This window comes from Prionailurus bengalensis, chromosome A3, assembly GCF_016509475.1.
Source record: "Prionailurus bengalensis isolate Pbe53 chromosome A3, Fcat_Pben_1.1_paternal_pri, whole genome shotgun sequence".
NCBI classification, from domain to species: domain Eukaryota; kingdom Metazoa; phylum Chordata; class Mammalia; order Carnivora; family Felidae; genus Prionailurus; species Prionailurus bengalensis.
The window spans coordinates 5474833-5489226 of record NC_057354.1 but is presented as its reverse complement, the minus strand read 5'-3'; the positions used below and the strand labels follow the sequence as shown (position 1 = coordinate 5489226).

The 14394-nt window shown below is 60.1% G+C and overlaps 1 protein-coding gene across 2 annotated transcripts in view; it reads right to left on the bottom strand.

The window, feature by feature from the left end:
- Window positions 1-6877, bottom strand: part of PMEPA1 (prostate transmembrane protein, androgen induced 1) — a 53980-nt gene extending 47103 nt beyond the window's left edge. The window contains exon 1 of one of the 2 annotated variants that reach the window (XM_043553607.1): window positions 6324-6877. In XM_043553607.1, the coding sequence (XP_043409542.1) occupies window positions 6324-6432 (109 nt within the window). In that variant the 5' untranslated portion in view covers window positions 6433-6877. The remainder of the gene's footprint in view (window positions 1-6323) is intronic. The other variant, XM_043553606.1, reaches the window with a different exon arrangement.
- Between the last annotated feature and the right edge of the window lie 7517 nt (window positions 6878-14394).

Below are 14394 nucleotides of genomic sequence, written 5' to 3'. Positions count from 1 at the left end.
AGGTACGGCCGTTCTGTGGCTCTCTCGCAAAGCCTGGGGACGCCCCACCCCTTCCCGGGCCCGTCCGGGGGGCACCGAAGGCCCCGCTCTCGACAGCAAGTCCTTCTGGGACTCTTCTCCGCTTGGTGACAGACATTTCCACCGGCACCTGACAAGGCCCTGACGAGACCCAGAGACGTCTGCGGTGTCACCCGAAGGGAAAGGGAGACTGGCTGTCACGACCTCACGGAGGGGCGCCGCTCACCTGGGAGGGGGCAGGGCAGCGGTGAAGACACAGGACACGTGTACTTGCAGGGAGAAGTCAAGCAGAAGACGTGTCCCCACCCCACCCCACCTGCCGCGGGGGGGGGGGGGGGGGTGGAGATCAGGCTCCTATTTTGATGGCTCACGGCCTGTCTACCCTCGCTTGTTAAAAACTGCAGTTAATTTTCAAAAAGGAAAAGAGGAACCCCAAGCCATCCCTAGTTTCCGGGGTCGTCTTCTGTATTGGACCTGGTGGGGCATCCGGATGTCACGGTGCTGTTGACCTCATGGCCCCATGCAGCCCCTCCCCCTTACGAAGCTGCCACGGGGGGCCCTAGGAGACGGTGGGGGGCTTCCTCCTGGGGGCGCAGGTCTGCTGGGGGTCTCCCAGCCAGCTCTGCGGTGGGCCTGGCAGGGACAAGCAAAGTGACACATTCAAGCACCTCCACCTTCAGGGTCACGGCCCCCCCCCACGCGCCCGTTGACTCCAACATCCCAGCGAGTGCCAGCACCCCAGCCCCCAGGAGGGAGAAGGCCTCCTCATCAGCCAGTGACCGCCAGGGGACAGGGCAGAGTGGGTAGCTGAAGACTGACCCCCCTCAGTTACCGCCAACCCGCATGAACAGCAAGCGGTGCAGACACCGGACCCCACTCCCCGACGGTAACCTCGCAGGCGTCACAACGCCCCAGCACGCAGGACCCGTTGTTCTTCCTGCGTTCCAGATGAGCCAAAGCACGGCCAGTCGGTTCTGGAGCAGCGCTGAGTGAGGCCCGTGCCTCTGGCCCCCGTCGCACCCTCAGCCCCACTGCACCCCGGGGGGAGATCGGGCCTGTGAGCAGGTTTGGTGGGGCCCTCGAGGTGAGAGAAAAAAAGAACTGTCAGGCGTTTTCCATCAAATTCCAGCCGTCAGTTTCCCCATTTAAACGGAAAGGCGGGGCTGCCCCCTGGGCGGGACTCACACCCCCAGGGCTCTGCAGCCCCCTCCCCGCCGGAGAAACCTGGGTTTCCCAGCCCGCCAGGCGCTTCACCAGCCTCGGGAAGCCCCGGGCACAGCATGGGGCCATCCTCACTGCTGCCAGGCACCGAGAGGAGCGGGCATGCCGGCCCACGGGGCCCCCACACGTGCCCCTAAGCGTGCCCTGGCACGCGCACGCACACACACGTGCATGCACGTGTGCACACGACACCTTTCAGAAAGCACAAAACAGGCCCTCGGCTTTGATGGCCTCCTCGGCGCGTCCACGGCCGGCAGGAGGAGAGCCTCCCAAGTTCCCCGTGAAAGCCTTCCTTGTCTCCGCGCAGGACCCCAGACCCCGAGTTGCCCGCGAGCTCCGTCTCTGGATGACAAAGTCCGATGAGGAGAAAGGCCACGCGGACCCTCTGCTGCGGACCCCACCGCGAGGCGCCTCCTCTAGGAGACTTTCTTCCATTTTAACAACTCACCAAACCGGAACCAGACGCGGCCTGGCCCTGGGCCGGGACACGGAGACAGCAGGTGTCCAGGCTGAGCACCCCCTGATGTCCTAAAAAAGCTGCCGCCGCCCCATCCTCCCCAACAGCCTCCTCTCCTGGGCAGCTGCACACACCCATCCACTCCCCTTCTCTCTCCAAGGCAGAGAGCATAAATTTGCACAGCTCAGAGGGCACGCTACGCACGCGAGCACACTTGGCCTTGTTTTCCTTACGTGCCCAGAAGGGGAAACCATTCCCAACCCAGAGAGGCCGGCGAGGAAGGCGGAGAGTGGTCGCGGTTGGGCCTGTGTGTGCACGCGTGCGTGCATGTGTGTGTGCACGCCCAAGGCCGTGGGTGCACCGGATATGCACGGACACGTGCGTGCGGGTCTGTGTGCATGCATCCCGGAGCAATGACTTACTCTGTGCCTTCACGGACACGAAGCCCGCCCCTGACCTGGGGTCACACTGGCTGGCATGGCTGGCTTGCCCCAGAGCTCCGGGGAGCCGCGGCCAACCGTCTGCCCTGACATCCGGTCTCAACTCAACCCCTGTGCACCTCAGCCTAAACCCGGGACGGTCAGAAAACACGTGGGGTAAAAGTCCCTGCTGAGGCAGCCCGCGGGGTAGCCGGCACGAAGTCGGCCACAGGCGGAACCGAGTCCGGAAATCCAAGCTCGCACGATGCCAGAGTCTCTCCTCCTAAAGAACGCAAATCCGAGACGAAAACCGGGATCTCCAGCAGAGCCCCCATCCCAAGTGCGCGGCACATAACAGGCGCTCAGTAAAGGCCAAGGGAATCACTGGCGGGTGCCAACTCCGAGCAAGACCATCGGCCTCCCCAGGGGCCGCTCGCCGAACGAGACCGAGGTTCAGTTTCTGGCAACTCACGTCTACCCTCCCCCGCGCCCCAAGCCCCTCGGAGAAACTAATACTTGATTAAAATGGCAGGCGCTCAGCTAGGGCAATGTGCCCCCCTGCCCCGCCACCTCAGGGGACATCTGGTGAAGCCTGGAGACTTGCTGGGGTGTTACAACTTGACGCGGGGGTGGGGGGTAGAATCCCACTCCAATGGGCATCTGGTGGGCAGAGGCCAAGGGTGCTGCTCGATACCCAGCACATAACGCACCCTCCCCCTCCCCCACCCCAAGGCTGTCCTAGTGCCCGGAGTGAGATACCCTGGATCTGAGACATCACTACACCAGGTGGCCGGTGGCTTTCTCCTGGCCGGCGACTCTCTCCAAGTCTCCAGTCTGGGGGATATCTGTTTGGAACTGGCTGGAGAAGAGGAACCAGAGGCTCAGTGACGTTGGTGGTGTTAGGGAACAAAGCTGCCACCATAGTGACTGGCAGGGGTCCAGGGTGGGTCTGGGGCAGGGCCCTCCAGACACGCTGTCCGGGCACCAAAAGCTGCATGGCACAAGTCAGTCTGTCCAGGCATCCGTCTGCCCCCCAAAAGCCGCAGCAGAAGCTGGAAGAGAAAGGCAGGGGCTAATTTCTACGAGACACAGACCTGTAAAGAGGCCAACAAGAATGTCAAGAAACACACGTGCAGCAAGGAATCCTTTCCTGAAAAGTCGCCCAGCCAACTCCCTACTGTCGGCTCTGGGGGCTGTCACCTGAGCTGGCTGGTTTTAACCCCAAGACCCCTGGCTTTTTTTTTTTTTAAAAAGAAGAGCGTATTCTTCTGTGGGGTGTCTTGGGAAGAGTGCATTCCCATCAGAAAGCATCCCTCACCTCCTGACTCTCAGGGTGGATGGGGGACCCCGGAGTATGGTGGCAGTATCTTATGAAAGTCCAGACCATCCCAGAGACCTGGCTTCCCCAGACACAGCCCGGTTCCCACCCTCCCAGGTGCAACGGGGATGCTGCTGATTTCTTCCAGCCCCAAGTTCAAGGTAGACCCACCGTGGGGCCCAAGTTCCAAGTTCCGAAGACGGTGTGTGTGCTTCCGGGGTCTGGGTCTGGCGTGGCTTGGGGACCCGGGGCAAAGCTTTTTCACTGCCACCTTCCCTCATCTATAAAGCCCGAGCTGGCCAACGCTCCACCCAGCTCTGAAATCTAGGGCAACAGACCCCCACAGCAGCGACCCAGCACTATCAGAGGGGCGGGGAGCCAGTGCTGACCCTGAAGCCTCCAGCCAGGCTTTGGAAGGCGGAGGCCCCATCTTAAAACGTGGTGGAATGTCAAATTTCAACCATCAGGATCTCATTTTTCGGATGAGGAAACTCGAGTGGCTTGAGGAAGCTACCAAGAACAATTTCCTCTCCTCTACAAGGAAGTCACCGGACGCCCCTGTGCAGCCCAGCTCCAAATGCATCTTTAAGGTCCTATTTGCAAACCGTCTTGAACTCCTGTCCTGTGAAATGTGGCCTTCCTTCCACCTTTCAATTTTTCCTCCCCATCTTCTTGTATGAAGAACCTCCAGGCCTTGAAAGCTTCCTCCCGAGACCCTTTGGGGGGGGGGGGGAGATCTGATTAGCACTTCCAACAAACTGTTATACTATACGTGCATTTTAAAGATCACTTCCTTTCCTGCCCTGGGCTTTCTTCCAGTAAGTAGGGGGCCGTGTGTAAAAGACACACTGAACACGGTGACTCATGTCCCATACTGGGGCCAGCTGGAGCAGGCCAGGGTTCCAGGGGCTCCCCTCGAGGGTCCCGTTCAGAAGCCCCACCGTGGGAAGCGCACAGGTCGAAGGCGATGGGACTGAACACCACCTCGGTGTCAGCCAAAATATCATCAGGGCTGAACAGCCCAAGAAGGGGCAGGAGTAAGAAGGCATGTTTTCAAAAGTCCTCCACACAAAGGACAAGAGCGAAACGCCTGTGCCCAGTCCTCATAATGATAAGTTAGACACAACAGCGCGGACCCCCCCCCCCCGTGGGGAGTCCACTAAGGCGGCTCTCCAGAAGAGAGGGAGCAATGAGGCACTGAGGGTACTTAAGCAGCAATCCATTCAGCACTGGCGAGGCTCTCTCCAAACATGTGCGAACATATTTTAATAATATCCCCGTGCATTTCATTAGCCTCCTGAGTTCACAAAGGGCCTTTGGGAAACAATCTGGTTTAATGCAACTCAGTTCCGCAAACGCTGGCTCTGGCAGGTTCTCCAGGCACCTCGCTGGCCTGGCGCGTTGGGGCACCTGGAGGGGGGGGGGTTGGGGCACCTTGCGGGGGCGTGGGGGGGGGACAAGGCTTTCAATTCCTGGACTGGAGGGAGGGTGGGGGAGTCACGGGTGGAAGGACCCACCACCACAACTGGCCAGCTTGCCCCAGCAGGGCCGGTCACGGGCTATTTTTACCTCTTGTGCCTCACTGTACAGGCTCAGGGGCCACAACTGTGGCAGCCGCCTGCGGAAACTGGCTTATGAGTCACCCGGTGACTGCCCTGCTCAGTGGTGTCTGCCTCTCCAGGTCCCAGCTGGAAGGAGGCTGGCCCTTGCTGAGCAGCGCAGTGTGCTCCCTTTGCCTGGGGTGCTGAGAGGCGAGGGCGGAGACACGGGAAGCCCGGAGGGGCAAGAGGTCCCCCCCAGAGGATGGGCTGGGGGACGGGGTACCGGTTAGAAGGCAGACCCCAGGGAGTGGCAGTCCATTCCCCACCCAGCCCGACCCCCACCTGAGTGGGCTACGCACGGGCAATCTGAGGCTTATTTGTCTGAACTTCTGGACGTGTGGGGCGAGCTGGTACCAATCTTCAAACACCCCCTCCCCACCCTCGCCTCCGTCCTCCGTCCTCCTTCCAGGGCAAGGCAGTCCCAAACACAGACAGCCCCAAACTTTGACTCATTTGTAACCACGGTCCCAGCCAGGCTGAGCCAAGCTGTCCAGACAGAGGCTATTTATAGGTGCGTCGGGGACACAGACACTCACACAATGAGACACACACTCCAGATCCACCTTCGGCCAGACCCACCAGCGCCGAGCCCTGGCTGGATTCAGACACCTGGGCACAAACGGTCCCCCGAGCCCCCGGACAGATGCACGCACTCAAAAGACGCACCCAGAGCCGGACGCAGGCGGAGACACAGGAAGACTTCATATTCCCGGGACAGACCGCAACGCAGACACACAGACACGGAGACGCGCCAGACACAGACACACAGACACGCACACTCCACAGACGCAAGGAGACCCGCTCACACAGACCGAGACGTGAGCGCCGCGCACACTCCAGACACACACCCGGGGCCCCAGACACCCCGCAGGCCAGACAGTGTCTCACACGCCCGCCACCCCCCCCCCCCTTCCCCCGGCCAAAGTTGATAAAGAGCCGGCCTCATTGCTCCATCGAGACTGCCCCTGAGGGAAATAAAATGGAAACTTCGCGGATCCGACCGCCCCAGCCCTCCCGCGCCGGGCGCCCCGCCGCCCTCCGCGCCGCTCGACCCCGGGTCCGAGTCCCAGCGGGCGGGGCGCGGGCAGCGGGGGCCGTGCCAGGCTCGCCGCGCCGCGGGACAAAGCCGGGCCGGCCGCCAGCTGCCGCGAGCCAGGAGGGCGCGCCCGGGGCGCAGGGCGCACGGCCCGAGGGGGCGCGCACGGCCCGGGCCCCCGCCCGCAGCTGCGCGGGGACTCGGGGTCCGCGCCCGACGGGGCCCCAAGGGAGGGGGGCGCGGGGTCACTCACTGATCTCCATGCTCTGGAACAAAGAGCGTTTGCAGTTGCACGTGCAGGAGACATTGGGCTGCCCGGCGGCGAGGGCGGCGGTGCTGTTGACCCCCATCAAGCGGTGCATGGACGGCGCGGCGGCGCGGCGCGGGGCGCAGGGGGCACGGGGGCGGCCGGGGGGGGTTCCGGCCGGCGCCCGGCGCTCGGGCCCCGCATGCAGGAGGCGCGCGGCGGGGAAGGCGCACCCCGGCTCGCCGGGCTGGGGGCGCCGCCAAGTTCCCGGGGCGCCGCGGGACTCAGTGCGCGGGGCCGCGCTCCTCTGTGCCCCCCGGCCGCCCCTCGGCAGCCCCGGGGGCGTCGGCAGTGCCCGCGGGTGGCGTCCGGGAAATGGGCCGGCAGCCGGGGCGCGCGCTGCCGCCTGGGCTGAGCCTCCGCTGCTGGCTTCCCGCAGCCGAGCGCCTCCGCCGCCGCCGCCGCCGCCTCCTCCTCATTCAAGTCCAAGGAGATCGGGTTTCGCTCCGAGACCGCGGTCGGAGGCAGGCAGACGGTCTGACGTCAGCGCTAGACGGGGCTGCCGGTTCCCACCGCGCGGGGGCCGGGGAGGGGGCGCGCGCTGCGCCAATCCCCGCCGAGGTTCCCCCGCACCCCCCTCCCCGGGCCGCGGGGCGGGGTGACAGGGAAGGGGGCGGGCTCTTAAAGGGCCAGAGCCAGGCGGCCCGCGTAGACCCGGGACCGGCGGGGCGGAGGAGGGGCGTAGCGTCCCCGCCCCTACTGGGGTCAGTTTGGAACACCCGCCCGGCACACACTCCGTCCCGGGCTCACCCCACCCCCTCCCCCCTGCCCCGCCCGTTGCGGCTGCGTTCTGGGCCCCCGAGGTTCTTGACCCGGGTTTGGGGGGAAGCCTGCCCCCCACCCCCCGCCGCCACAAAGAGGTCCCTGAGACTCCGGGTAGGAGAATTGGAGAAGATTGGGGGAGTCCTCCCGATGGCTCCCTACCTGATTCGCAGGAAACTCCCCGCCTCCAGGTCTGCGGCCTCACGGGGCCTCTAGCCCCCTGCGCCCCCTGCGCACTTTAACCCGACCCCAAGGAGGTCGACTGGGTAAGACTGGAATTCGCTTAGACACGCCCCGGAGAAACGCCCGGGAGCCCTTGTCATGTAAATACGTGTCGGGGACTTGTGTAATGTCCCAGCCCGCAGGGCCCGGGGCGAATCCACTCCCATTGTCTGCTGCCCGAGGGGCCGCTGGCTGGGGGGGGGGGGGGGGGGGGGGGGGGCGCCTCCGGAGTTCAAAGGTGGGCGAGGAAGTGCGGGGGTGTACTTTTATTTCATTAAGTTTTAATTACCCGAGTGCTACAAGAACACATTCTCCTGGTGAAAAAGATATTAAAATATTACGTCAGAGGCCCTCTCCCTGGCACATCTCCAAACTCTCCACAATTTGGTGTGCCCTCTCCTAGACCTCTGCCTAAGTCTCTGGTTTACATGCACTTGTGAAGCGCCTACCTTGTGCCAGAAACTTACCAAATATTAACTCAACCTGATACCTATTCCCCCGGGCAGAAAGGTTTATCCGCATTTTCCAGACGTGGGAACTGGCCCGGCCTGGGGAGTTGGTTGCTTAGGGCTATACGAAAGAGGACACATGTCTCTCACACGAGCCAGGTCCCTGGGGTAGCTGCACCCCCGCCCTCCCCCCCCCCATATTTTTCTCCTTCTTTACATTTCCACGTATCCCTTCAATTGCTGGAGTTTAGTCATGAGCAGAGGCTCCTTTTGTATTGGGTGAGGGTAGGAGGAGTGTCTAAAAATTATTATTTCCTTTTAATAGACGGTAACCCGCCCAGAGACTTGCAGAACTTTGAGAAAGCCAGCCCCGGGGAGTGGGTGACATCTCTCCGGGCAGCTGGTCACAGTGATGTCTCTTGTTCTCTTAAGAGGGCAGGCAGAAAACTTTCTGGAAGACCCCAGCTCAGGGGTGATTGGGGGTTTCGGGGTTTATGGAGGGGTCATGAGCAGAGGCTCCTTTTGTATTGGGTGAGGGTAGGAGGAGGGTAGGAGGGTAGGAGGAGGGTAGGAGGAGCTGTGCCCAACCCTGGGGACCGGGAGGTGGGCCGTGCTCAGGGCCTGTATGGCGGGCGTCCCGGCAATGGGCTGGACAGTCTCAGCCCCGACCTTGAGGAAGGATGGACTTCGCCAGCAGATCTGGGGTCGGGGGACGTCTTCCTCCAATTCGTCTTCTTTGTTTTCATTGGACTTTTTTTTTTTAACCATTAGCACAGAGCCTGATGTGGGGCTTGAACCCACGAACCGTGAGATCACGACCTGAGCCGAAGTCGGGTGCTCAACCAACTGAGGGGCACCCAGGTGCCCCATTGTTATAATTTGGCTTCTGCAGCTTGGAGGAAAAGCTGGAGGGTCCTGATCATTGCTTGGGGGGCCCTAAAAATGGAGGCTGGGCTTGGGGATAACCATGGGTCCCACCCATCTCCTGGGCCAAAAAAGACCACTGTCATAGCCTCCCCTTTCACCTGTTCCTTCTTTCACTCTATCCACAAACTCTCAGGAGCTCCAGCCCCTGGTGCTGGGGATTCAGGACACCAGGAACCACCCTGTCCTCTAAATCTCTTGCAGAGGCTCTGGGCTGTCTGGCAGTGAGAAATCAGGGCGCTCTGATTGTCTTGGAAATGAAGCAGTATTTACACAATTGAGGCTGAACCACCAGCAGGCAAAAAATAACCAGTGAATTCAATTCATTAAAAAACAACAGCGACAACTTACCCACAAGGTTGACCTCTGGTTGATCTTCCTGGGACGACAGCAGTGGCCACATTTATTGAGCGCCTACAGTGTGACATCGCTGTTCTAATGGTGGCACCTGGGAGGGACTGTTTAGTGGTCTGTGCCCTGGTTCCAAAAGTGGGGCGTCAGGCATGGTGGTCACAACCGCCATCTCCAAAGATGAGTGGGACACGTGACCTTGGCAAGTACCTTCACCACTACTGCCTCAGTTTCCCCCTCTGCAAAATGGCACCGTGAATGATGTCGTTGTCCGGGATGATAGGGTTAGGGTTAAGGTCCAGGGTCAGGGTTAGGGTTAGGGTTAGGGTCTTCCTATTTACAGAGGAGAGGATTGTCAATTGGGAAGGCTCCACCCCATGACGGGTCCTCGGCTAAGGTGGGTATTAGGAAAGGACAGAATTGCTTTGGAAGAAGCATAAACTTGAGAAGCCACATGCATGGGAAGCTTTGTGTGTGCCTGGGGCTGCCAGATAAGTGTGAATTTGGGATAAACCACAAATAACGTTTAGTATAAGTATATCCTGTTCAATATTTGGGATATACTTATACTAAAAATTCGTGTGTTGCTTATCTGAAATTCAAATTTGACTGGACGTCCTGTGTTTTTATTTGCTAAATCTGGTTGCCCTGTGTGTGCCCGGCACTGTGGCCCCGGGAATTCGGTGAGGAGGAGGACAGTGCCCACTGCCAGACCAGGCACAGGAAGAAGAGTTCAAAGCTCACAGATTCTGTCCAGGGTCACACTGCAGGGCCAAGGTGTGAATGGTGCAGCGTGGGAGCACTCACCCTACGGGGAGTGTGGGTGCTGGAGGGTGGACCAAATCTGCTGGACAAGAGTCTGTGGGAGGGAGGCCATAAATCAGGGGAAAAAATTTCCTTCATTCATTCAACAAATATTGCGTTCCAATTTAGTGCCAGGCTCTTTGCTGGGTACCAGGCACAGGGCAAGAAACAAAACAAAATCCCCACCCTCGGGGGGCTGGGGTGGCTCAGTCAGTTAAGCGTCTGATTCTTGGTTCTCCTCTCAGATGTGATCTCTGGGTTTGTGAGATTGGACCCTGCATCAGGCTCTGTGCTGACAGGGCAGAGCCCGCTTGGGATCCTCTCTCTCTCTCCCCCTCTCCGTCTGTCTCTCCACACCCCCCCATCCCCCTACCCCCGCCTCTCAAAATAAATAAACTTCAAAAAAAAAAATCTCCACCCTCATGCGACATGGGGGGGTCACATGGGATCGGACTGGAGAGGCTACAGACTCACAGACAAATTCATAGTTAAACTAGGTCCCTTCAGGTATGGTGATGATGAGTTAGAGGCCAGGGTGGTGGTCAGGGAAGCCCACCCCGAGGAGGTGGCATTTCATTCAATTCACAGGTACTGGGAATCTTCCTAGGGCCAGGTACAAACAAACCCTTTCCCTCCTGGGGTTCCTTTTCTTGCAGGCGAAACAGACGACAAATGGAGAAACACAGAAGTCCGGGTGTTGGTTCCAGAGAGGCACTGACTGCAAAACTGGAAAGAATATAAAGGGCCTTGGGGTGCCTGGGGGGCTCAGTCGGTGGAGCGGCAGACTTCGGCTCAGGTCACCATCTCGTGGTCCGTGGCTTTGAGCCCCGCGTCGGGCTCTGTGCTGATGCCTCGGAGCCTGGAGCCTGCTTCGGGTTCTGTGTCTCCCTCTCTCTAGCCTGTCTCTCTCTGTCTTTCAAAAATGAATAAATGTTAAAAAAAAAAAAAAAAAAAAGGAATACAAAGGGCCTTGGTCTGGATGCAGCTGGAGCCCAAGAAGTGGCCTCTCTGGGCAGGTGGGACAGCGAGACGGGAGTCCCAGGCCAGGAGCAGCCAGTGCCCAGCCCGGTTACGGGGCGTAGGATTGTGAAATGGGTGTATGTCCTCGGGTGACCGGCAGGACGGGCCTTTCAGGGCCTCCAGACAGGACAGTGCTGCGGTCCGCCCTGAGTGTGGCTTTGGAACCACCAGAGGGGCTCTTTAGAGAGAAAAGGTCCTGTCCACGCCAGTAAGGAGGCCTTACTGCTAGAGGCACATCCCTGCTGGCTGGGCTGGGGCCTGTGGCCAGCTTCACAAGTATGACCCGTGTAGGTACCGGTGGCGGCTGGGGGGGGGGGGGGTCCTCTCACAGAAGGGCCCCAAGCTTAGGTTAACGCTCTCCTATCACTGTCTTGAAGTTCTTAATAATGAATAATTTTGGAACCAGGGGGCCCTGCCGCTTGGGGGCCAGGCCTGCCCTGGCAGCCAGTCGGGAAGCCCAGGAGAAGGCTGCGTGGGTTTTGGCGGGGCCGAGGGTGGCTGGCCGTGTCCTGTGTCCCCTGGGCATTGTGCAAAGTGCCCTGCTGAGTCGGCGCGGGGCCTGCTCTGGCTGTGGGCAGTGGGGACAAGGCAGATCCCAGCCTCCTCGGGTCCAGCCCCGTGTTTTGTTTCCAAACACTAATCAGGGCTCATGTTTTTTGGACACAGCCGGGAACCGGGCCCCACTCTAGACACTTCGTCGCCACACCACAAATCCGCGTGGGGATCCACAGTGAGTTCACTGGGTCCCTACAACAGCCCCAGGAGGTCCGAGCTAATATTATTATTTCCATTTGACAGATGGGGGCACGGAGGCGTGGGTGGGCACCCGCAGGTGAGGCGGGGCAAGGTGTGGATACAGCTCCTTGGGGCCCGGAGCCCAAGTCTGAGCCTCAGCAGAAGAGGCTTTCCGCTCCTCTCCTCCAGCCTGAGCCCCCTTCCCACCTCTGCCTGGGTCCATGCGGCCTTCACCAATGGGCTTTGGGCTCTTCCCTGGGCTTCCTGGAGGCTCCCCTGGGCTCCCCCTGCCCTCGGAAGCCGAGGAGCAGCTGACTTTTGCGGGGAGCAGGGGGCAGGAGTTAGCGGAGGTGGGGGGAGGGGAAGACTGAACTCAGAGGGACACCTGCTGCCGGAACCCAGCATGGGTGGCCTTGGCAGGCGGCCTCCCCTCGCTGAGCCTGCCCCCCCCACCCCTCAGTGGGGGGTGGACCCAGAATTTCACAGTGAGGGGTGGTGTGCGTGTCAGGTCCTCAGCCCAGGGACCAGCGGCAGCGGCCCCATGTGGTGGCGCATTCATGGCCTGTCTCCACGTGACGATTCTGGAGAGCTGGTTCGGTCTACACCCCTGGCGGGTGAGTGACGGGGGTCTGGCAGGCAGCGGGCACTTGGCAAGTCTCGGTGGGGTAAGTGGCACCCACACATCGCAACCCACAAGTCACCCTCGGGGCTGCCTCTGTCACTTACCTGCCGACAACTGTCTCTTCCCGGCTCGCTCGCACCCCCCCACACCTGCACCTCTCAGGTGGATGGATGCCCATCCTGGACAAGCCTCTAGCTAAGTATCCGGAAGCCAGAAGCCTGGGCCAGCACCCGCCAAGGGGAACAACTCCTTGCCTGGAACCAGAAGTCCCAGCCCTAAGGATGCACTGGGGGCGGGGCGGGGTAGACCGTGTGCTGTGGGTTGTGGGTTCGTGCGTGTGGCACATACCCGTGCTGGGGGGAGGGCAGGTACGTGCGGGCTGTGTGTTTTGTTGGTCGTGTCGTGCGTGCTTAGGTGTTGATGCAGGAGCTTAGCTCTGGGACCCATGTCACGTGGTTGAGCTCTCCGGCAGCAAGCCGAAGAAGGCTGGCTGAACTGGCCGTAGAAGCACCCCGCACCAGGGCGGACGTCTCTTTTCTCCCATCTGCTTTCGTATTTCCGGGTTCTAGGAGAACTGGGTCGTTCAGAGAAGACAGGGCTTTGGGACCAAGGCAGGGAGAAGAAGGGTGGGCAGAAGGAAAGGACAGAAGGAAACGTTAGAGCCAAATCCTGTCTTGTGGCAGATGGGTAAACTGAGGCCCGGGCCAGGACCGGACTTGGCCAAGTCAAGCTGCCGGGAGCTAAAATGCCTAGGGGAGCCGGGATCCCGCTCTTGACTCCAGGCTCAGGTCCAGGGTGTCTGGGTACCGTCCATAACTTAATATGCAGACCTTTCTCTCGCAGGCTGAGAGGATTTTCAACGCGTTCAGACGTATTCAGCTCGCGTCGGAAACGCGTTTCCAGAAAGGACCGTGCGTCGTTCCAGCCGTTTTTACTGGCCAGACACACCCGAGAAGAAGTGTTCTGTGTCTCTGTGCTCGTGAAGGATAAATTCTGCTGTGGTCAGGAGTGATTAATAATGTAAAACGGTGACTCTTGGTGGCATAAAAGGCATTCGGGGCCAGGCTGGGCTGCCGCACTCTGCCGCTGGTTTTGAGGGGCCGATGGAAGGGGGCTGGATGTGCGGGCTGCCGCCAGGCTAGTCACAGGGAGGGAGGGAGGGCTGAGTGCCTCGCACCTGCTTCACACAGACTGGCACCAGGCCCCGGGAGCCCATGGTGACCGGACAGGCTGGGCCCTGTCATCACAGAGGTTGCCCTCTGGGGAAGCTCGCTTACTCTTTGATCCAGTCCCCAAACATTGAATTCTGCAGGCCCCAAACTGAGGCCGGACAAGTGCACCCTTCCACTTCTACTGTCGTGATCTCCATCGGGAAAGCTCATTACTGACCCCGGGCCTCAGTTACCTCCTCCTTAAAATGGAGACCACCGGGCCACCTGGGTGGCTCAGTCAGTTGAGCGTCCGATTTTAGGTCGTGATCTCACGGTTCGTGGGTTCGAGCCCCACATCGGGCTCTCTGCTGTCAGTGTGGGTGGAGCCTGCTTTGGATCCACTGTCCCCCCTCTCTCTCCGCCCCTCCCCTGTGGGTTCTCTCTCTCTTTGTCTCTCTCAAAAGTAAAATAAACAGGGGCGCCTGGGGGGCTCAGTCTGTTGAGCGTCCGACTTCGGCTCGGGTCATGATCTCATAGTTTGTGGGTTCGAGCCCCGCGTCGGGCTCGGTGCTGACAGCTCGGAGCCTGGAGCCTGGAGCCTGCTTGGGATTCTGTGTCTTCCTCTCTCTCTGCCCCTCCCCCACTCGCACTCTGTCTCTCTCGCTCTCAAAAATAAATAAACATTAAAAAAATAAACATGCAAATGAATAAATAAATACACACATAAATAACTCAAATGGAGATCACAAAGGTCCTTACTCAGAGAGCTGTTGGGGAGATTAGATGGGAAACGTACAGGAAGGCACTTGGCAGGAATAAGCTGTTGAGAAGTGTATTATCCTCGCGTGCTCCGTGCTCCGGGAATTTCCAGTCTCCTGTGAAATATAAAGGAGCCCCAGAATCCCCTTCTTCCCTTTGGAGAAGTTACCCCCAGCGACATTTCTCATGACTTGTAGTTGCTTTATTCAGCGTCCCTC